This window comes from Vanacampus margaritifer, chromosome 13, assembly GCF_051991255.1.
Source record: "Vanacampus margaritifer isolate UIUO_Vmar chromosome 13, RoL_Vmar_1.0, whole genome shotgun sequence".
Taxonomy (NCBI): Eukaryota; Metazoa; Chordata; class Actinopteri; order Syngnathiformes; family Syngnathidae; genus Vanacampus; species Vanacampus margaritifer.
In genome coordinates, this window is record NC_135444.1 from 22008752 (window position 1) to 22032675 (window position 23924).

Sequence of the window (23924 nt, forward strand, 5' to 3'; positions counted from 1 at the left end):
TGTAATGGGGACCGATTTTTCACTTGGGGAACCAACATTTGAAAGAAAATATATATATATTTATGTTGCCTAGGGACCCTTTATAAAGATTTTAGACATTCACACAAGCATGCAGTTTTTTTGTTGTTTTGTGTGTGTTTGTCACTTAAACCCTAACAATAATTTTCTATACATTTCTTTGTTTTGTTATGGGTTGTTAGTGAGAGATTCTACTCAATTGTACACAACTGAAATACAATTTTAAATCTATCATTAAAGAAATGAAATGAAATTCTGGAAGTAGAAAATCCCATGCCACTTTGTTATCTTCACCCGAATTCATCACATTTGGGGGTCCTAGTAGGCCAGTAACAGGCCAGAATGTCAAACCTTCATTCAAGTGCAAACACATTAATATCAATGTCACCAGAGCCATGTGCTGGAGCCGGGTTTTAATTATCTAATGGCGCTCACGGGTTTCATCTCACCAACGTGACGTAGTTGCTCACAAAAGACCAACTTGAAAGCGGCACACTGCGCCATAGTTTGCTGCGCGGCGGCCCTAAAATAAAATTGACATCATATTTAAACTCCAAATCAATTTTTATTTATGAAGCATATTTCATGCGATTTATAGTTAAAACTGGGAATTTTATTGGTGGAAGCATGAAGAGCCTGAATAACAGTGGGTCAATAATTGACCCTTGGGGAACCCCCACATGTGACTGCTGGATGTAAAATCGCCAACTGCAGATTATGAAGTTCACAGCATTTCTTTAAATAAAATAAACATGTCATTAAAGTGGCAATTATTTTGGCTTGACTGATTTGTTGATTAACATCAATCGTTTAGAAGTCGTGTTACTCAACCGGAAAACACAATGTCGATGAGATGAGAGCAACAACTTACTAGACGACATTTGGGGAAACCACTATTTGAACACGGAACATTTTTCACCTCGAGCCAAAATAAAAAAACAACATTGAACGAGGCGTTCAAACTCAAGCCGAGGCCAAACTGTCCGGGTAAAATATTATCATTGCGTCCCATCGTCTGTCATCCTGTACCTTTGTTTTAGAAAATACCACGTCGAAGTAATTGTAAAAACAGCTGCTAAACCGATCTTGTTTCCATGCCCCAAAACCGCCAAACAAATCCATCAGCGCATACCACAGTGTTCCCTAACAACGCTCAAAGCACATTATTGCGTTTGAACAAATCAGCTACAAGGCAAATAAAGTGCACGCTCTGTAAATAAAGTCAATTGTGTGGTTTAAGATTTTTAATTTTTTTTTTAGCTTCTAAGGGTTAGCTTCAGAGCGAAGAAGAACAATATCAAAAGTCTGGGACAATGTCAGGGCTACTCTTGCAGGATCTCTTTTTAATATTTATGCAGACATGAAGGGGGGGGGGGGTGGAAAAAATGCAATAACGTAAAAACAACAAGTGAATTAGGCATGAAACACAACAGGATATTGCAGAGAGATTAAGTTGTTTCCTTCTCGCCAGCGTGTCCCCCGTTGCACCGCACAACAGCCCACGGCCGACTTTAATTGGAGCCCCAACATGACTTCCACAAGCTTTCAGAACTGTGGTGTAGTTTACAATGCGTTTAGAGGGGAGAGATCAAACAAAAAAAGTGGCTTTCATTTGGGGAAATATCACATTTTGTCAAGATGATTTTTCTGAATTTACTTGTGAAAGTTGCAGGGACAATAAATCCCTTAGGCACTTATTTTGTATTTATGGCAATAAAAAAAAAAAAAAGTTGACAAAATTCTGAATGATTTACAGTGTGTAAACACAAATATGCTTAAATTATTTTATTTCATTTTTTAAATCCACATATTTCAATATTTTTGTAAATTATGCTAACCCTAGACAAAAAAAAATATCTTGACCGTTTTTTGTGTGTGTTTTTTTCTTGTCTGTTTTATAATGCATTTAGTAGGTTATCAACAAATAAATATGCTTAAATTAGTAGAAAAAAAACACATTTACATTATTTTAATGAGTTTACCAATAAAAAAAAATATTCTTTAACGTTATTATTTTTAGGACAAAGAAAACCTTTCTGGATGGTAAACACAAATATGCTTAAATTATTTTATTTCATTTTTTAAATCCACATATTTCAATATTTTTGTAAATTATGCTAACCCTAGACAAAAAAAAATATCTTGACCGTTTTTTGTGTGTGTTTTTTTCTTGTCTGTTTTATAATGCATTTAGTAGGTTATCAACAAATAAATATGCTTAAATTAGTAGAAAAAAAACACATTTACATTGTTTTAATGAGTTCACCAATAAAAAAAATATTATTTAACGTTATTATTTTTATGACAAAGAAAACCTTTCTGGATGGTAAACACAAATATGCTTACATTATTTTATTTTATTTTTTAAATCCACATATTTCAATATTTTTTTTAATTATGCTAACCCTAGACAAAAAAAAATATCTTGACCATTTTTTTGTGTGTTTTTTTTCTTGTCTGTTTTATAATGCATTTAGTAGGTTATCAACAAATAAATATGCTTAAATTAGTAGAAAAAAAACACATTTACATTATTTTAATGAGTTCACCAATAAAAAAAATATTCTTTAACGTTATTATTTTTATGACAAAGAAAACCTTTCTGGATGGTTCTATAGTGCATTTTGTCGGCTGTTAAATAAAAAATATACTAAAAAAATAAAAAATAAAAAACACATATTTAAATTTAAAAAAAATATATCTTAACTGTGTATTAATTTTATATTTAAAAAATTCTCTCGACCATTTTACAGCACATTTTGTAGGATAACAAACCAAAAAATGCTCTTAAATTAGAGAGGGAAAATGACAAAAATAAAGTTACATTAATTTGGGGGGTATCATGACACTTTTACAAGGCAACATTGTATTTGGGTGGTACTGCGAATATATCAAAATATAAATTTTGATGTTGATGATGTGACATTGTGCTAGAGAATATTAGAATATGACGATTTAAAAAATAAAAACAAATGGCCATTTTACACCAATAACACCAACTAATGTCAGTTAAATACATTTTTTTTAAATGAATCCAAAAATGGTCAAATCTAACAAGGCCTGAAGGTTACAAACGATGGCAAAATGTAGCTCAGCAGCACGTCCGCCTTATTTGTCATACGCGGCTGATTGCAACATTAGGAGAGAATTACGCTCCCCCCTTTTTCTCATTTGTCATCACAAAACCGCGTCACGAGTCACAAACTTTTTGGAAAGGAGCCTTTGCTATTATTTTTTCCCTCCCCAAATGGCATCCCTCAAAACATTAGCCGTCTACAAATGCTGACAGACTCAAGCGGGGGTCGGACATGAATTGTGCCCGACGATAATGACGACCTTTCCTGCCAAGACGCAGCATGACACAAGCCAACAATTTAGAGCTGCCAGAGGAGAGAGAGAGAGCGAGAGAGAGAGAGAGAGAGAGAGAGAGAGAGAAACATACAGTTTCAATATGTTTAAAGGGAAGCGGGGTGTGTGTTATGTCTGGACGTGTGTGAGACGTCCACTTCACAAAGGTCCAGTGGAATCTGCTGCTGGAAAGATCATAAAGTAGATCAATCCTCCTTTTTTCTCTCCCTCCTTCCTCGAAGAGAATGTCTGATCTATTTCCTCTATAACAATTGCTCACATTCTTGAATGTCTTTCACCACTTTATGACCAAACACAAAAAGGTCGGCGGCAGCACTAAAATACATTTTCACTAGGATGCATATCCACATAAAGTGACTTTGAGACTTTCCATTTTTCCCTTAAAAGTTGAGATTTTTTTTATTTAACTTAATTGCACTAAGTAGATGTTATGCTTTTTGGAATGCATATTAAAAAAAAAATGTGTACAATAAATTCATTCATGTCAGCGCACTGACAGGGTGGACTTTTTTTGGCTAAGGTTAGCATTTGGTAGACATTCACTTAGCAACATCATTCAGTTAGCAAGCTTACTGTTTGACAAATATATTTCAAGTTTCTGATTGATTTTCATATCCATTAATGTTTCACTATGACAGAGTGGACTTATTTAGCTCAAACATCGAACGAATACGGCGATTACATGATTTAAAAAATTGTGAAACATAAGTGTAAATATTTATTCTGCGACGATAGCCTCCACTGAAAAAATTGCACTAAGTAGATGTTATGCTTTTTGGAATGCATATTTAAAAAAAAAAATGTGTACAATAAATTCATGCAAAAAAAAAAATATGTCAGCGCACTGACAGGGTGGACTTTTTTTGGCTAAGGTTAGCATTTGGTAGACATTCACTTAGCAACATCATTCAGTTAGCAAGCTTACTGTTTGACAAATATATTTCAAGTTTCTGATTGATTTTCATATCCATTAATGTTTCACTATGACAGAGTGGACTTATTTAGCTCAAACATCGAACGAATACGGCGATTACATGATTTAAAAAATTGTGAAACATAAGTGTAAATATTTATTCTGCGACGATAGCCTCCACTGAAAAAATTGCACTAAGTAGATGTTATGCTTTTTGGAATGCATATTTAAAAAAAAAAATGTGTACAATAAATTCATGCAAAAAAAAAAATATGTCAGCGCACTGACAGGGTGGACTTTTTTTGGCTAAGGTTAGCATTTGGTAGACATTCACTTAGCAACATCATTCAGTTAGCAAGCTTACTGTTTGACAAATATATTTCAAGTTTCTGATTGATTTTCATATCCATTAATGTTTCACTATGACAGAGTGGACTTATTTAGCTCAAACATCGAACGAATACGGCGATTACATGATTTAAAAAATTGTGAAACATAAGTGTAAATATTTATTCTGCGACGATAGCCTCCACTGAAAAAATTGCACTAAGTAGATGTTATGCTTTTTGGAATGCATATTTAAAAAAAAAAATGTGTACAATAAATTCATGCAAAAAAAAAAATATGTCAGCGCACTGACAGGGTGGACTTTTTTTGGCTAAGGTTAGCATTTGGTAGACATTCACTTAGCAACATCATTCAGTTAGCAAGCTTACTGTTTGACAAATATATTTCAAGTTTCTGATTGATTTTCATATCCATTAATGTTTCACTATGACAGAGTGGACTTATTTAGCTCAAACATCGAACGAATACGGCGATTACATGATTTAAAAAATTGTGAAACATAAGTGTAAATATTTATTCTGCGACGATAGCCTCCACTGAAAAAAGATGTTGGTAAAGATGTTACTAAAACGTCTTTTTTTTTTTTTAAGTGGCAGTTGCCCAAAAATGACAGTGTGGACAGTTCAATATAATTACATTATACATTGCCAAAATGAACAATTTGAGCAAATAAATTGTTTGTGGACGATTTTTAAGGGTTTAAGTTGGCGCGCTTGATAGTCAAGGTACCTCTTTATTGCCTTTGTTTTGCTTTTTTTGAAATTGAAATCATCTGAGGTCTTCCAGAATCTCTGGCTGCAATGAGACCAACAGCTTGTCAAAATACACGCACTCACACACATCATTCCTACTTCTGTTACATATTAATATTATACATATTAATACAGCATGATGTGGGGAGTGGAGCCGAGGGGCATATGAATTGTGGTCACAATATATACATAATATAAATAATGCAATAGGGTTCCACATGTGTGCGACATTGGACTACCAGAAGGTCCGGCATGGCCGTCTGCCAAATTCCCAAACGCGCTAAGCGAGGCTTGCATTGGCACGAAAATCAAAAGTGGTCGATTAGTATGCTCAAGCGTACTTGCGCTGTCTAAGAAATTAGGAATATAGAGCGTTGAGCAGTCTAAGTCAAGTTGAGGTTCATGAATATCAAAGTACACATACAAAAAAATAATTTAAAAAATTAAATAAAATAAAAAAAATTTAAAAAGAGAGAGAGCAATGATGATGACATGTCAAATCGGTAAAATTACCGAATGAACAATATTGAGCTCTCCAGAGAGAGAGAGAGAGAGAAAAAAAAAAAGGAAATCAAAGTAGAGTCTTTCATAAATTTTAGCCAAGTCGCAAATACTAAAATTAGCCGCTGGAGTCCGACTCAAGTCAGAACACGTTGACGAAGTGAAAACCTTAATGAAACAGGTGCGGTCGTAATATTGCAGACTCGTCAATCATTTGAATTCTCGAACGTGAAAGAGGACGGCTTGTGACGGAGACTCGGGGGGGGTGAGAACCGTGACGCCGTCTCGGCCGGGGGACAAACGTTGCCAACGATCCCTCTGTGCCTCGCTACTCCAGGCGACTCCATTTCTCTTGCTGTTTGGCTTGGGGTACGAGGCCAATTCACTTCATACTTGTGGGACGGCGAAAGGCGTAAAGCCTCCATTTAAAAGGATCAAGTGCAGGCATTGTTTGCTTATGTTCACCATATGTGTTGGCTTTTCAGGATCCCAATCCTTTCTCCCAAAAACACAGTGCTTGTGAAAATAAACACGGCTTGGCCCTACACAAATTGTGGACTAATTGTGTATTTGGACTAAATCATTCTTCAAGTTGGAGAGCTTTTTCCATTTGCGAAGGCGTGCCGGGGAGTGACAGCTTGACATTGATCAGTGTGTTGACTTGTGGAATTGGAGCTTTACCTGTAACGCACACGACCGCAAAGTCGTGCGACTCCAACAGCAGCTCACCTCTTCGCGTGGAAAAACATGTTCTCGTAACATGTTACCACTAAAAATACACATGAATTGTAATGACAACTTTTATAAACGGAAACTAAAATCATCTTTAAATACAGAATTTATGATACATGTACTTGTTGACTTAAGCATTTTTTTTTTTTAGACATACCGTGCAGTAAAGTGCATAGAAAATGAGGCTTTAAAATCCTGAACAAAAAATACTTATCATCGCAAGCTTTTTCTACACAACAACGAGGCGCTCTAAAGCCACCACCCCGGCGCAACACCTCTGTCGACATGCTGGCTGGAACCTTGGATAGAAAAAAAAAAAAAAGCCCCTTGGGCTTCTGCCTTCTTGTGATGTGCATGCACCCACGTCCAACAATGAGGCACTCTAAAGTCACCACCCCAGCGCAACACCTCTGTCGACATGCTGGCTGGAACCTTGGATAGAAAAAAAAAAAAAAGCCCCTTGGGCTTCTGCCTTCTTGTGATGTGCATGCACCTACGTCCAACAATGAGGCACTCTAAAGCCACCACCCCAGCGCAACACCTCTGTCGACATGCTGGCTGGAACCTTGGATAGAAAAAAAAAAAAAAGCCCCTTGGGCTTCTGCCTTCTTGTGATGTGCATGCACCCACGTCCAACAACGAGGCACTCTAAAGCCAACAACTATCTAAAGGTAACTGCCAGTAACTGCTGATAAGAACGAAGGTGTTCAACGTCCTATGGAGTGGTCGAGGGGCACCTCAGTGTAGTGTTGTAGTCAAAACCACACCAACCAAAACCAAGACATTATCAAGACAAAAGTATCGAGCTTGAGACCAAATCTTTTAGAGGTCGAAACCGAGACAATACCAAAAAAATTTTTAGAGGTCAAGACCAAGGACCAAGACTTTTGGAGGTCAAGACTGAGACAAGATCAAGGACCAAGACTTTGAGAGGTCGGGACCAAGACAAGACCAACATTTTTTTAGAAGTTGAGACAGAGACAAGATCAAGGACCAAGACTTTTAGAGGTCGATACCAATACAAGAAAAAAAATACCAATAAAAAATTGTTTCATTACATTTCCAACTAAAACAAATTCTGCAATGTTGTTTTTGAAATATTACAATGAAACAATTCTCAAATTGGGGGGGGGGGGGGGGTGAAGGCCGTTGTGTCACTGTGACCTGTCCTGCTTGGTGCCTTTCTTTCTGCACTCTGGCACACTTATCCAATTGAAACCAGTTAAGACCATCAGACCATCACATGGGCTAGGCTGAGCCGCCCCCCGTGTGGATGGACGGCCAAAAGAGTATAAGAGGAAGGACTATTTTTGAATAGATTAGACCTTCTTCTGCATTCAGCAGATAAGGCTCCACAGCTGTGCACTCGATCTTTCTGGCATCCAGTAAATAGTTCAACGGAGAATATGCAGTCTCCTGGTTGTTATTATTAGTAAAGCGAGCATTCAAGATAAACGAACCGGTGAAAGTTCCCATCTGAACTTTAGAATCCGAGTCCGAGACCGAGGCAAGGCAGAATAAAAATGCCTTTGATTCAGATGTGAGGCCGATACCGATCTCGAGATCTGCGACACCATCTCAGTGTGTCACTGGACCCGCTGGGTTTTCACCAGGTATCTTCAAACATGTATTACGTACAAGAAACAAAACGCTGAATTCACTTTAGACAGTCTTTGAATATGGTAAAAGAATGTTGGAGTTGTAAAACTAAATGATTTTTCTATATTCTTGATTTTTGACCCACTGCTGGTGGATCTGGAATATTTCCACGATGAACAGGTTTTCACTGTATAAGGGGACCAGCAATGTAAACATGATGGGAAGGGGGTAAAACTATATAAAAATGTACACTTTCCATTCTACAGCTTTTCACCGATTCTGTGTCGGTCTGGAATATATCCTTGCGATAAACGTGGGTTCCCTGTACAGTTTTTTTGTTTATTTTTTTTTAACACGTTTAGCGTTTCCTGCTTCGCAGGGACTCACCATACACTTGTTGGGTTTCTCCCCAGAGTGAACCCTCATGTGGATGAGCAGCTTGTAGCGGGCGTTGAAGGGCTTGTAGCGCCGGATGCATCCGGCCCAGAAGCAGGTGAAGTCCTCGCCTTTGCGCTGGTCGATGTGGACCTTCTCAATGTGCCTCACCAGCTCCTCCTGCTGCTCGTATGCAGCACTGCAGTCAATCCAGCGACACGACTGCTTCTCGGCCTGAGGTACGCCGACTTCCTCGCTCTCCGTGGCGGGGCCTCCGGACGACGACGACGACGACTTGAGTCCCAGGGACGAGCCTGGTGCCGACTGATGGCTATTCATAAGGCCGCCCCCGGCATATTGGTGCAGGTGGTAGGGCGGCGGCATGGCAGTGCGGGGATGCTGATGGAGGTGACGGAGGTGGCCATTGTGGCCACTTAAGTGATGGTGGTAGCGCTGTTGCAAGAGTTCATCGTCACTGGGGGTGAAGTCATCTAAGGGCTCCTGCTTGAGGGTGGCCACCGATCTTTGGCTCATGTCCAGCAGAGCCCCGGTTTCCGCCCCTGATCTTTGACCTCTGTCCAGTAAAGCCCCAGTTTCAGCCCCCGATCTTTGGCTCCTGTCCAGGAGGATCCCGGTTTCAGCCGTCGTTTGCAGCGTCCCCGACATTTGCATGAATAACCCCAAGCCATCCGAGCCTCCTCCTGCGCTTCCCAGGGGGGCCCCTGCTGCCCCTCGGCCCAGCTGCATGGAGCCCTGCTCCTCGCGCCGCCCCTGGCCTTGCTCCGGCTCCACTGAAGACACCGACGAAGAGGATGAGGAGCACGAGGAGGACAGGGACAGCAGGCAGGTGGCAGGCGAGTTTGATAGCTGACAGCTCTCCTGCAGCGTGGTCCGCTGGGGGCTTTGGCGCTGCGGGGGCTTGCGGGGGGCTTCCCGAGAGCAGGGGATATTCGGCGAGGATGTTGACGAGGAGGACGAGGAGGAGGGAGAAGAGAATCTGCCGTTGCCGGTGTGGCCGGGCGAGTGGTTAACGCGGAAACCGTTGACGCAAGCCACCATGGACATCTGCGAGGAAGCGCAGATGATGGCGGTGATGTTGATCTCCTCGGAGGCGTTTCTGGTCGCGGGTGGAGAATCTGCCACGGCGACGCTGCCGGGTTGGACGGCGGACTGCGGGACCAGAGAAAGGCGGCGTCTTTTCAGACTGCCGGTGCTCAGCAGACGCGCCGAATGACGGGAGCTGGCTGGGGACAAAGCCGACGGGGAGGAGCCGTCTTCATTATTAAAGGGTTGCGACGCATCCCCCGATGCGGCGGCGTTGCTAACTATGCACATGCTATCAGTGCTGTTGTTGCCAGCGTGCGCCATCTCGTCCCTCGACGTCCTCAAAACTATCCCGGCGCTCGAGTTGTGGAACCCAGGCTGGACCCTGGCGGGCACCATGCTGGAGACGGTGAAGCCCATCGCGTCCTCTTCTTTGATTGGATACGGGAGAGCCGATTGAGGCCTGTTAGCACCACCACAGCTCAGGCCGGGCGAAGCCCCGGGCAGGGTCCTCTGAAAAGTGGATGACCTGCGGGGAGGCGGACAGAAAAAAAAAAGACATTACAAAGGGAGGAACATGAGCTCCATCAGCTTAGCAACCGTTGACAGACATGGACTGGTTCATCCTCGCAGTCATTGAAATGAAAGTCATGGACCAAATGAAGTAGCATTTTCTGGTATCTGGAGGCTTTTAGTTTGATTCAGAGATCTGCAGTTCTTACTCCTTTTTTTCAAGATAGACTTATTAGGCTAAGGTTAATTTTTACACATGACAATACAATGCAGAAAAAAAGGACATAAGTAAAGATAGGTCAAGTCAATCACAGTGATTGAGATCTTGGCAGAAAAGAATTTGGACAACAAAGACGGAACATTTAAAATGACAGCAACAGATTGAAAAAAAGCTAAATTATTTCCTATCCAGTGCCTTATTTAGGAGAATCGTTGGACTTCATTAGCTGCAAGAATCCCTCGTGGCAAATGTGCCGCAAAGCTAAAAACTAGCTTCTTGTGATCAATAATTTACTGTTTAATCAGAAAAAGCAGATCCTGTACAAGTAAGGTATGTCTTTTCAGTGGTTAGCTAAGCTAATTTAGCACCTTTTGCTAGCCAGTTAGCAAAGGTATGGGAAACGTTTTGCTAGGCTAGCTTGGCAGCTAAAAATTGAATACTGTAATAAAAAAAGTTTTCTAATTTGTTTTCATATTTTTTTTTCTGAAGAAGAAGTGTGAGTGTTTTTTCCACTTCTTCCAATTTAGACATGAAGATGTCCGAATCCATCCCTATCCATAATGAGCGCAAATATTTTTCTTGATGGATGAAACTGAATCTAGTAACACGAGAATATAAACGGGCATTTATTTCTAAGATTAGAAAGGCGGATTGCATTTGAGACCGAGAGGCCACCGGCTCGAGTGTCCGTCTGACATGCTTTGATGGCACAATAGGGGTTAAACCCAACCCAACATTGGGGATAAATGGGGAGTCACCTGTTTTTGGTGGCGTAATTGCAGCCTCGGAAGGGTTCGCCGATTACAATGCTGCGTATTATGGTGGGAATCTTTGCCTTGCTGAATGGGGGGACCCTGGTCGGATTTCCCCATGCGTCGCTGTGATCCGCGACATAATAATTCCTGTCAGTTGGCTCATTATGGATTTTGTGCAGAGCCCCTGAGTGATGTGAGAAGATCTCTTTTTTTTTTTTTTTTTTTTTTTTCAGGCTGTCTCTTGATGAAGGAATCGTCTTTGTTGGCCCCCACCCCTCCGCCGCCCACTCACCCGCAAACCCATCCACAAAGCATGGCAAAAGACAAACGGGTCCACGGAAATATTATGGAGGGCTGTTCAGAGGCACTATTTCCTGTTTGTTTGAACAGACAATATGAGAAAAATATGACAATTATTGTGCATTCTATCTATCTACAGTATCTATCTATCCATGACAAAAAGAGTAATGGGAGTGAGGGTTTACCTGGCGTCCTGGTGAGGGCTGTTCTGCAGAAGAAGATCAGGCGCAGGACTGTCACATTGGAGGCTCTGTGGGTAAAGCCCCCCAGGGTGGCCCCCCAAGGGCAGCGGCAAACTCTGCCCACATGGCATCATGGTGCCCTGGGTGCCCCCCAGCTCAGCGTCGCCATTCTTTTCCAAGCAGTAGCCGCTGTTACCTGCAAAGCAGAGTAGCGGCGGCGTAACAGAAATGCTAACGTTAGCGGTTGTTCAACTTTGTTACCCTCATAATAGTTTTTTTTTTTTTTTTTTTTTTTCAGCTGCTTGGATAGTAGATCTGTATGCATTTTTTTTTCTGGGCAACAAAGGAGTTTGAAATACTCCCTCTGTGGTGGTTTGTATTGTGACTGATATTTGGTATTTGATATGAAACGCAGTCCAACAGAACAAGTTTAGACAAAAAAATAAAAAAGTAAGAAATGCAGAGAATAATAGCAGAATTTAATTTAATGTAATTTAAAAAAACGTTTTATTTTCAAAAAAACTTGGACAAAAATTTTGCCTGAATTATAAGCTGCAATATGACAGTATTTACATCAAAATTTAACCACTTAAGTTATTTTAACAAGTGAATTTCCAAGATACAGCTTTATTCTCATCATAGTATTTTTCTCTGAAAAAAAATTAACAAAAACAAAAAAAAGTTCTGATATTCAGTGGAACCAATAAACACCTATGTTTGTTTAGGGTGCTATTTCTTCATAATAAAGTCTAATTTCACAGATTTTTATATTGTACTGCATTTATTTTCAACCACATGCCAATTCAAATGTGAAAAATATAGTGCCGGACATGTGCCTGCCAGAAAGCAGCAGAAAGCCGTCAACAGGTGTCGGAATTATGAAGACGAGAATGGAAAGGCATTTGGAAGGAACTGAAGAAGAACTACATGTCGTCTTGGAAGTCAAACGATGCACGAAGAGCATAACCGCTGAAATATTGGGTACCATTTGGCGAAAAAACCCGACTGGTGACAGGCAGAGTAACGGCAAAGCGAAATAATATCAAATATTAATGTTGGTGCAACTGAAAGAAACTCAAATTACATGCGTCGGGAAAAGCAATTCAGCCAAGGGCAATGTAATAAGTCATTTTGTACAAATACAGTAATGCCATTACTTGATCCTGTATGCACTTGTTAGGTAAATCATTCGTTTTTTTTTTTTGTCCAATTGACTATCCAATAAATGATTGATGGCGGGATTTTTCCAAACCCCCCAAATCATTAATAACTTCTATTATGTGAATCCCATCTGCAAATAATCAGTTGGCGTGGGAAACACATGGGACAGTGTTGGTTACTCAATGAATCTCCCTTTTTTTTTTTTCCCCACTCTAACGCATTTCCATCCTCATTTACGCCGATGCGTCATCGTAGCAGTCAAGCCTGAGGATTTGAATGAGAAAACGCGCTTTTAGCGCACTAGTAGGCGAGGAGACGCATAGTGCTGGAGTCAACATGATGAAAACACTATGAGGAAATGTTTACAGAAGGTAAGCCAATATCCCCGTGCCACCACTTGGAACAGCGGACGCCACGTGTCCCCTGTTCCCGCTTGCCTAACTCAATTTCGCAACAGCATTTTCTTCTCAAGATGTCACCGACGTTCTCAAGAAGAAAAAGAAAAAAAGAAAAAAAAGATGTCGCCGACGTGGTCGGCGCACGCCGCACGCGGGTCATAAGCAAGTCGCTCCGACAACTCTTCATGTGAGAGAGCCAACAAACGCACAAGAAAGCTTCTGTTTTACATTTACATTTACAACCGAAACTGTCATACCGCTGGGCCAATATTAGATTCTGAGCTCTAAAAATGTCTTTTTTTTTTTTAAATATTTGGGTAAATAAAAACGGAATTTTTTCCCCACTGAACACTATTTTGTTTCAAGAAATTACAGAATTTTCGGTACGTTAACTCACGATCAATTGCAAATTTTATATGTTCTAAATGTACAATAAAATATTTTTCAAATTTCATACTCGTGTTATCATAAAAGTGGAAAAAACGTTAAATAATAGAAATATGGCTGGATCTTAGTCATTGATACAGTAATTTCATAATAAATCATAAAATTGCGTTGAAATTTTAAAAAAAAGTACTGTACTGTAAAAACAAACAAAAAAAACGAACTATTGATATTGATTTGTGTTGAGGTCATTTTTCTGCCACTAGATGGCATAATTGCATTTGTAAGACATTGGTGAAAGCTCAGTGCATTTTGTTTTTTTTATTAAGAGCTATCTAATCTTTAACATGAAGTAACTTGTGAAGTTCTGCACATTTTTAAAATTGTAAAATGCAATTTGACCCCAGTCTCCACAAATGTATGCATTATTATTAAATGTATTACTGCTCAATTTTGACGTAGACGTGTCTGATGCAATGCGACTGGAATTCCCCCAGTACAGGCTTTCCAAGTAACGGGCGGTTATTATTCACGCGTATAAAAAAAAATTGTGGCGTTAAAGGTACTTTAACTCAAAATTAACGCACTCATTTTGACACCCCTAAATAAAACACATCATGGTCACCGGAAAAGCAGATTATTAAATCCATTACAATGTGCAGATCGCTTCGGACATTGTTTCATTTGTCGAACAGTTTTGCTCTGACCAACCAATCAGAGGATGGAAAATTTCTGACGTCATCACCGGAGGTGAATTAAAAAACTGATTGTTGAAAATAACAGACCCATTGCTAATATAGTTAAAGTTACATTAGCCAGCACGACTAATTCTAAAGGTTTGGGGCAGAATAGATTTGCATGGCAACACATAGAGGTTGAAATCTGATTGGACAAAAAAAAAAAAAAAATCTCATATCTGCATTGACCTACTGGAGCTCAAAGAAATGCAACGAAAAGAGGAGACTCGGCTGTTAAGGCAATTCAACGCAATTACAATTGCTTCAATAAAAAAATTGGAGTAGTCTAAAAGCTTATCAAATCATCTTTTGTTGGAATTAGAGCTTGTTTTATGTCAGCGAGGCGGACACGTTGCTTTGGTGAAAGGCATGTTGATTTACTCCCCTCATATTTCCTATGCGTCATGTAGTAAAAGTCCCATTGCGAGGACGTGAAGCGTGTTTCGTGATGAAGTTCCCGAGCGCCCCCGCTGCGCGACGTTCGGTCTGCGCTGATTTACGGCCTCGCTTACAGAATCGGTTATGCTGGAGAAACGGCGCCGCTCAAACATATGGCGGCTTGGATGGGACCCAGAAGTAAATTCACTTTGGATCGAACGAGCCGTGGTAATTGAGCGTTCGGTATTTCAATGAGCGTCGCGCGCTCGCTCGCTTCGGTCGGGAGGCCGAAGCCAACCGGAGCATCGAGGGATGGCGGCGTGAAGTTGCCGCCGCCGAGGAAGCTTTGCGGCCTCGGTTAAGTCAGTGGAGCCCAACAGATTGGAAAAAAAAGCTTGTGGCGTGGCTGAGCAGCCTGAATAAAGGCTAACTACGCTCGCAAAGTTCTTATCCTTTGGGTAGCCGTAGCAGAAAGATGGCGGACAAACATCTCAGCCTCCTGTAATATAATTAGCGATTGCTAGATTTACGATTGCATAAAACATTGACGTGATAGAACTTATTTTGGGGTATTTTAAAAGAAATGAACTATTAGTTCACCACTAGATGGCGCTAAATAATACACTGTCCTTTAAAGGGCCATAAGATCGCAAAACAGATGCTATTCAGCCATCTATGATGGTTAGCATCGTTTGTTAGCATTAAGCTAAACAAACTGAGCTAAAGCAAAGTTGAGAGTGATTGTTTTAAATACACGGTGTGTACTTTTCTGTTTCCTGTTTAGTTTGACAGTAAACTTCAACTGGGAGTGGCAATAAACAGCTTGAAGTCTCGTTTTTTGAAGAATCGTTTACAATCTGACAAAACTGCTGCTTGCTGTGAAGTGACTGGAGTTAAGTTCACTGCCACCGTAAAGCGCTCGCATTACTCGTCTCTCAAAGCGCATTGGAGGGGGAAAAAAAAAAAAGTATCAATACAGTGAAACAGCTAAAGGTGGTTCGTCTGGGCGCAAACGAGGACCACAGAAGAAGCCCGTTGCTTCTTATGAGAAAAATCGTACAAGAGTGCGAGCTGAAGGACCAAAATTGCAGACAGACATTGGAGGAAAACAGAGGCAGGACACTGTCAAGAGACACCTGGTGCAAATTCAACACACATGTGTTGGCTCATCGTCCCAAGCAGCCACTGATGTCAGCATCACTAACGAAGAAGAAGAAGGAAAAAAAGAAGGCTTCTATTGTTTTCGAGCGTTCGCCTCCCCCTTCCGCAAAGAACAAAACCCCGAAAAGAACGGAGGTGAGAAACAGCCGCTGTTGATAACAGCGATGTCTAATAATACTCGCTACGTTTTAAGTGGAATCTTCCTCTCCATAAATGTCCTCACGTGTTGCTCGCTCTGCCTCCTCTCTCGTGTAATTGCACACAGAGCGAGCAACACTCTGGAGAAGCATCAAGCGCACGCGCTCAAAAGTGGATTCACGTTCTTATCAATAACAATAAAAGCAGTTCTGGAAATAGAATTCACTTTTATATAATATATAAAAAAGGGATGTTCAATACTCTTTTTATTCAGACCGATGATGAGATGTTAAATTTCATTTAACATAACAAAAAATTGTGAACGAGGACCTTTTTTTCCGACGTGGATGATGATTTGCTGATGTGTCAAACTGCTGCAGTATAGCGCCATCTACTACCGAGGAGGACTTACTACATGTCCGATTTTATTATTATTTTTCCTTAGGTATGGGTGGCTCCACGAGTACAAATTTCACTATAAAAACAGTTTAGCCAACTAGTGACTTAAACTGTGTAACATTTTTGGACTTTTGGAAATTTTGGGCCCCCAAATGACACTCACACGCAAATGAACCAGCCACCATGACTCCAGCTCATGATGTCACTCACCAAGCCACGCCCCTTAACTCTTTGACTGCCAGACGTTTTCAGAAAAGGGATGCCGTGGGTGCCAGCCGATTTAAAGCATTTTGACTGATCTTTCAAGGTCCACAGAAAATGTTGTGTTTGGACTATGGAAACACACATACTACCAAATGAAAGATTGGACTCTCATCTTTCATCAGAAAAAAAAGTTTGTTTCTACCTTATTCCGTTTTTCAGTAATCAACAATAGAAAATGGTTAGTTTCACCTCTGTTTTAAAAAAAAACGTCTTTTAACGTCTTTGGCACTCCTCCATAGGATTTTACTAAACGTTATTTAACGTTTTTGGCAGTCAAAGAGTTAAAGGCACACATCCAACACATAAATGTTAATAGCACTTTATAACACCAGGGGTTTCAGTATAATTAAGGGCCCACTTTTCCACAAATTTGATCTTAAGTGTGCCAGACCAGTATTTCCGTTGCCTAATAAGTGATGAGTAACAACAGATTTGCGCCAAATTTTTGCATTAAATCCTGAGAAACAGCCAAATTTCAGAATGTTATCAAGTGGTCATCAGTGCGCCACTGGACAAAATAAGCAACAGTTAATTTGAGTGAAAAACTGCCGTTTGTATTCTGTCCTCACAGGCCACATTAGACCCCGCGATGGGCCGAATCTGGCCCGCGGGTTGTATCTTTGACACCCACCGATCTACACCATACGGTGCACAATACATGAATCCGACAACACGTACGGTTCTTCTATGTCATTCGCTTCTTTACATTCTCTTTTATTATGTTTTATATTTCATGCAAGATAATTTGTATGCAATAAAATACAATTTAGCTTAAATAGACTATTTATATAGACAAGATTAGATATGTGGTATAATATAGCGCAGGAAGTCCTGTTCCGCATATCATGTGCTGTATGTAACATGTTCTAAAGTTGAACCGCTCCGCTGCATGCAAATCCATTAACTAATGTCATTCCAAACTCCGTTTGGTTATTTGAGGAGCTGTTTTGAGGAATGTATAATTCTTTTTTTATTAGGGAGGGGGGAAAAAAATACAATCCTCCGACCATAAAGTAAGCCTGCTCTGATGTCATCAATTTGTCATACTTCCTTTTGGCCCCAATCCTTTGGGAACGCGAGCCCACACGGCTGATGAAAAGTCTGATGCATCAATGACTGAGAGTGGAAAGAGCGAATGGGCGTTACGCGCATCGCGGTGCACAAAATAAAACCTGAAAGCTTAAAAAAAAAAAAGAAAAAGAAAGAAGAAGAAACGAATGAGTGTGACTTAAATAAGCCGCATTAAAAATAGTACTCAAGAGGAGGAAAAAAAGAAGAAAAAAAAACAGTACTCATGTGTCATGTGACATGCTCTCTTCAAAAATAAATTAATAATTCAATTACACTCGAGGCTCTATTTTCACTAGTATCATGTCGTCGTTATACTAGTACGCCAAAGTCCGACAACTGTACTTGTTTACTCTACAAATATAGACACTAGTAAAAGGACTGTATCACTACTACATTTCTGTCATAATTCCTACTAGTACGACTATATTTATATGCACACTACGATATACTAGTTCCCATTTTGGTGCTGCTAGTAGGATTTAAAATGCTACTAGTGTGACACAATCCTTCTAGTTGGGTCTAGTAGAATACTGGTAAGGTTCAATTTACTAGTAAGACCGTCATTCTACTAGTATGCCCTATTTGTACTAGTAGTACTGAATTATCTTAATAGTGACAACAAAAAGTGTACTAGTACACTAAGGCATGTTTGGCATACTAGTAGGACAACAACATGTACAAATCCTAAAAGGATTTAAAATGCTACTAGTGTGACACAATCCTTCTAGTTGGGTCTAGTAGATTACTGGTAAGGTTCAATTTACTAGTAAGACCGTCATTCTACTAGTATGCCCTATTTGTACTAGTAGTACTGAATTATCTTAATAGTGACAACAAAAAGTGTACTAGTACACTAAGGCATGTTTGGCATACTAGTAGGACAACAACATGTACAAATCCTAAAAGGATTTAAAATGCTACTAGTGTGACACAATCCTTCTAGTTGGGTCTAGTAGATTACTGGTAAGGTTCAATTTACTAGTAAGACCGTCATTCTACTAGTATGCCCTATTTGTACTAGTAGTACTGAATTATCTTAATAGTGACAACAAAAAGTGTACTAGTACACTAAGGCATGTTTGGCATACTAGTAGGACAACAACATGTACAAATCCTAAAAGGATTTAAAATGCTACTAGTGTGACACAATCCTTCTAGTTGGGTCTAGTAGATTACTGGTAAGGTTCAATTTACTAGTAAGACCGTCATTCTACTAGTATGCCCTATTTGTACTAGTAGTACTGAATTATCTTAATAGTGACAACAAAAAGTGTACTAGTACACTAAGGCATGTTTGGCATACTAGTAGGACAACAACGTGTACAAATCCTAGTTCTTCTACTAGTGTGGCAAATTGTCTTAATAGTAGGAACAGAGCGTACTAGTGCAAGCATAAAGCGTTTCATGCATTTGATATCAATCTTAAGGTCCAAGTGCTAGCGCACAGGAATCAATTTGGCGTACTAGTAGGACAACAACATGTGGAGTAAATCCGATTCCATAAGTTGCTGTCTCCTTCAACTTTTTGCGGCGTCTTTATTCTACGCGCAGACAACAGCAGGCCTCCATCACATCAGCTCGCTGCCTGGACGCTATTATTGCGTGTAATTGCTGGTAATCTTTTCTTCTTTTTTTTTTTTTTTTACCTTACTGCGACACTTCATTTTCAATAATTCTCCCCGCTGCCTTTTAAGTCGCCAAAGAATCGTGTTAAGTGCTGGAGCGAAAGCGCTTGTGTTGGCGTTTAAAGCGTCCGAGCGTTTGGAGACGTACGGTCGAAATGAAAAGCAGATGTGCTGATGGATAGGTGCTTTTGAGGAGAGGAAAAGGAAAAGAGAGGAAGGGGGAAGGGGGGGGGGGGGGTGATCACAAGTGCCCCCACTTTTTGGGGAAAGGGGATGTCATGGGTTTGATGCAAACATCTGTACCTGAAGTGCAACAAGCTGCCAAAACCGCAAGACAAATGCATCTGGAAATCGAATGCGACACCTCAAACGTTCCCACTTTGGCTCCGCAATTCACAACAGTCAGCACATAAATGGCTCATCGTCATCATCATCATCATCATAATAACTAGACAAAGTGCAATTTCTCCAGAAATTGGGTGGGAATGCTGAAAAGCTAAATGCTAAGATTTGAATGCATGTGCTTATGAAGTAAATTAAAAGACAAATTATGTGGAAATAACACATTTTTTATTGTAGTTAAATGATAGATGAACAAAAAGAAAACTTGCGATCCGTCTAAGGTGGGAATCGAACCATTGCCACCTTCATTTCGGTGAAATGATAATCCATTTTGTTATGTCATAGTCAATTGGTATCTAACCATCGAATGTACTCAAATGTGGTCCAATCGTGATTCGAACCCAGGTTCTCCGTGGTGGCAAGCACTACTTGACTTGTTTGAATTCATGGCTGATGGCAAATGCTGTTCTGCACATTTTTTAAATTGTAACATACAACTTGACAAGCCGCAGTAAGCGGGCCTGTGTTGCTCTTATTTTTTCCATCCATTTCCGGTTTTATTTTGAAAGAACTAACCACCACTGTCACTCCAGGTCACTTGCCTTTCCTGTTGCCTTGCATTTTAGATGCGGCGGTTATCAATGACGTTAAAGGAACTTTACATTAACTCAAATTTAACGCACTCATTTTGACAACATTTTTACAACATACTTGGCCGATACAGATTATTCTGATTCAGATTAAACTTCTCATTTAGAACTATTTCTCTCTCTTTTTTTCCGTATTGCAAAACTCCCATATTTATGGAGGACAGAAATGCCACTTTGTGTAATTGTACTTCTGCTCCTCGGCCTGCTTTCATCCAGCGGCTACAAGAGTGCGACAGCGTCAGAGAGGGTCACTTGTCCGCTACAGATGTTGCGTATTAAGGTCCAAAGCCCTTCCCGGCTTCTCTGAATTTCATAACTCGTGTCTGTATTTGTGTCTGCGGCAAAAAGAGGTCCGGAACTTATTTGTTGGCTTTGTAATGGATGTACGATTGAAAAACCTCGGGGGCACAAGTAAATGAAAAATAACAACGTCCAGAGAGAAAGCGCTTTTTGAAAGCAGGTGCGGAGGAGGGGGGGGGGGGGGGCTACCTCGATTAAATGATTATACGTGCGCAAAAATGCCGGGAGTTTGTCTTTGATTACTGGAAGCGGCAGACATGAGAAGCTCCATGGGGATCAAAATCAATTTGTTCTGGTTGATTTTAGCCACTCTCAAGCAGGCGTCTTAACTTTCTCCATTTTTCTCATGGTCCCTTGACCAAAACATAACCTCAAATTAACGGCGAATATGAAAGATAAAATTTCCAAAGTCATCCGGCAGCAAGTATGAATGAGAAAGAAGGCATCGGTGGCTTGCGTTTAACCATCCCCCCCCCACCCTTTATTTGCAGCAATAGTGGGGCTTTACTGTACTTGCGCAAAAAAAGCGGCAATAAAAACAAGATGATTATTGTAATCACAAAAATGGAGATTATTTTACAATCTGCACCGTCCGCAAACCACAGCAAAGGCCGCCATTCGGACAATTACTATCAAAACAGCATTTTTTTTGCAGAAACCGAGAAGCTGCCAAGATTAATCAGACACAATCACAAAGCGTTTTGCCATCAGCCAAACCACATCCCATAAGTGGACACAAAAGGGGCTCTGAGTGGCCGCGGAATGTTTGACATGATACTCTTGGCTGGACACCTTTTAAAGATACTGTCATTAGATTTGTAAACAAAATGTGTTCTTTGCAGAGGATAAAGAATACATGCCTCTAAGTATTGTTAGTTTTTTTTTTTAACTCATTCACTGCCATTGACGGCTATAGACGTCAAAAATTCATTTGAACTATTTCTATTAGTTTCACACTTTTTCCCCCCCGCATTTGTTAACAAGAGTCTAAAAACCTAGAAAAAATATATTGTACAATTAGAACAGATATCAAATTCGTGTTAACTAGTGAAGTCATGTGATTAATTACAATAAAAAATTGTAATCGCCTGACGCCCCTAATAAAAAAAAAGAAAAGATGATTAAAAAATTAGACGATTAAATTTTTTAATTGTAATTAATCGCATGACTTCAATAGTTAACTCACGATTAATCACAAATTTGATATCTGTTCTAAATGTACAATTAAAAAAATTCTAGGTTTTCATACTCTTGTTAACAAAAGTGGGGAAAAAAAGGTCAAATTAACAGAAATAGTTCAAATGAATTTTTGACGTCTATAGCCGTCAATGGCAATGAATGAATTAAGTGAATTCAGTGCCGCCATACAGCTTTGCTATCGTAGATATCAAGTCAAGTAAAAATTTGCAGAACAACAACTCCTCATATCTCAAGGCATTACAGTAGTTGTTTACTAGTGGTGACATCAGAAATTGCTTAAGATTCTTCCACCGGGAAGTACATCATGTCGAAAACGTCCGGCGAGCAACTCGGCTCCAGAACCAGGCCAGACTTCAGCTTGGAATCAAGAAGGGCTTCAAAGTCAGAAGAGAGGCTGCTCTGTACGCGGAGGCGGCAGTAAAATAGGAGCCGAATGATGTCACGGGCTTTTAAAGAGCGATGAGCATGCGAAGCTGGTCGGCTTCCCAACAGCATTTCCTGCTACGGCCGAGCCCGGATAGACGCTCGTAAAGAAGTCTCGGGATCCGACATGCAGCCATTAACAAGACCAGTCGTTATCAATTCATGTTCTGGCACGAGTGGATACCGCCAGGAATCAGGAATTTTGAATTTGTGGAGCGGATTTTATGAAATGGCGACTTTGAAGCGCTTTTTCAATACTTGGATGGAAGGCCACTCGTGCCATCTGACTTTGAATTTCTCAGTTGGACCTTTGATTTCTGACAAAATCCTTTTTTTTTTTTTTTTTAAAGGTTGCTACAGTATCCTTCTGGTCACATGACTAATGGAGCGTAAGGCTCGTCGAACACCGAGCGACGTGGCTGAAAGCAGCGCGAGTGGAAGGTCGCAGAAAAATTTAAAAAATAAAGACGGTGATATATATTTTATTATAGTTCGATTTTATTTGGTTTTGATTTTTGTTTTTTTAAATTCAGTCATTTTAAATGAGTTTTTGGAGCCGTTTTTTTTTAGGTTCTATCTTTTTTGAAAATGCTTCATTGTAGTTTACTTGTTATTAGTTTTAGTATTAGTTTTACATTTAAATTTATGGAGTGGCTGTTGACTGCAAGATTAAAAAAAAATAGGTCACGGTTGTGCAATAAAATAAAATAAACTACAAAACAACGGTTCGACCCTCCTTATACTGTACGCGTGTCCTGAAACAACGAAATAAAATTTATTTAAAATAAATGCAGAAATCTCATGTATGATATTAAAAACTCATTCAAACCAAAAAAAACGTGTAAATACGTGTAAATTTGTATGTTGTTTTTTTGAATTCAGTCATTTTAAATGAGTTTTTGGAGCCGTTTTTTTTTAGGTTCTATCTTTTTTGAAAATGCTTCATTGTAGTTTACTTGTTATTAGTTTTAGTATTAGTTTTACATTTAAATTTATGGAGTGGCTGTTGACTGCAAGATTAAAAAAAATAGGTCACGGTTGTGCAATAAAATAAAATAAACTACAAAACAACGGTTCGACCCTCCTTATACTGTACGCGTGTCCTGAAACAACGAAATAAAATTTATTTAAAATAAATGCAGAAATCTCATGTATGATATTAAAAACTCATTCAAACCAAAAAAACGTGTAAATACGTGTAAATTTGTATGTTTTTTTTTTTTATACATACAGAAGGAGGATTTGATGCAGCTTCTGATATGAAGAGGTGGCTCAAAGCAATGGTAGTTATTACAACAACAAAACATAGCCAGCAGGTGGCAGCAGAGTATAAGAGATCAACCAGGGCCATGTTGCAACAAACTCTTTTTGCCATTGTTTTCAACGGGTCTGTGAATAATGATGAAACTTAAGCTATATTCTAATGCTAATTGCTGCAAAACAGATACAAATCTACCTTTTTGTCCCCAATTAAAGAAGAGACTCTAATCTTTCTTTCTTTCATAATCTTCTGTGGGACTTGCAAAATCACTCAAAATCCAGTAAAACAGCCAGGAGTGAAGGGGGTTGCTCCAGTGAAAATGGCTGAATGTGAATGAGTTTGAAAAACAAAGACCTTTCTCATTAGAATTTTAGGTAGTTTAATTACTTTTATGAAATGCCACTATGAGTA

At 39.7% G+C, this 23924-nt stretch overlaps 1 protein-coding gene across 3 annotated transcripts in view; it reads right to left on the reverse strand.

Annotated features, from left to right (window-relative positions):
- The window catches only part of glis1b (GLIS family zinc finger 1b), a 93564-nt gene that overhangs the window by 44997 nt on the left and 24643 nt on the right, over window positions 1–23924 (reverse strand). For all 3 annotated transcript variants that reach the window (XM_077584882.1, XM_077584881.1, XM_077584883.1), the window contains exons 3-4: window positions 11625–11817; window positions 8620–10180 (exon numbers count right to left, since the gene is read on the reverse strand). In XM_077584882.1, coding sequence (XP_077441008.1) covers window positions 8620–10180; window positions 11625–11817 — 1754 coding nt within the window. The remainder of the gene's footprint in view (window positions 1–8619; window positions 10181–11624; window positions 11818–23924) is intronic.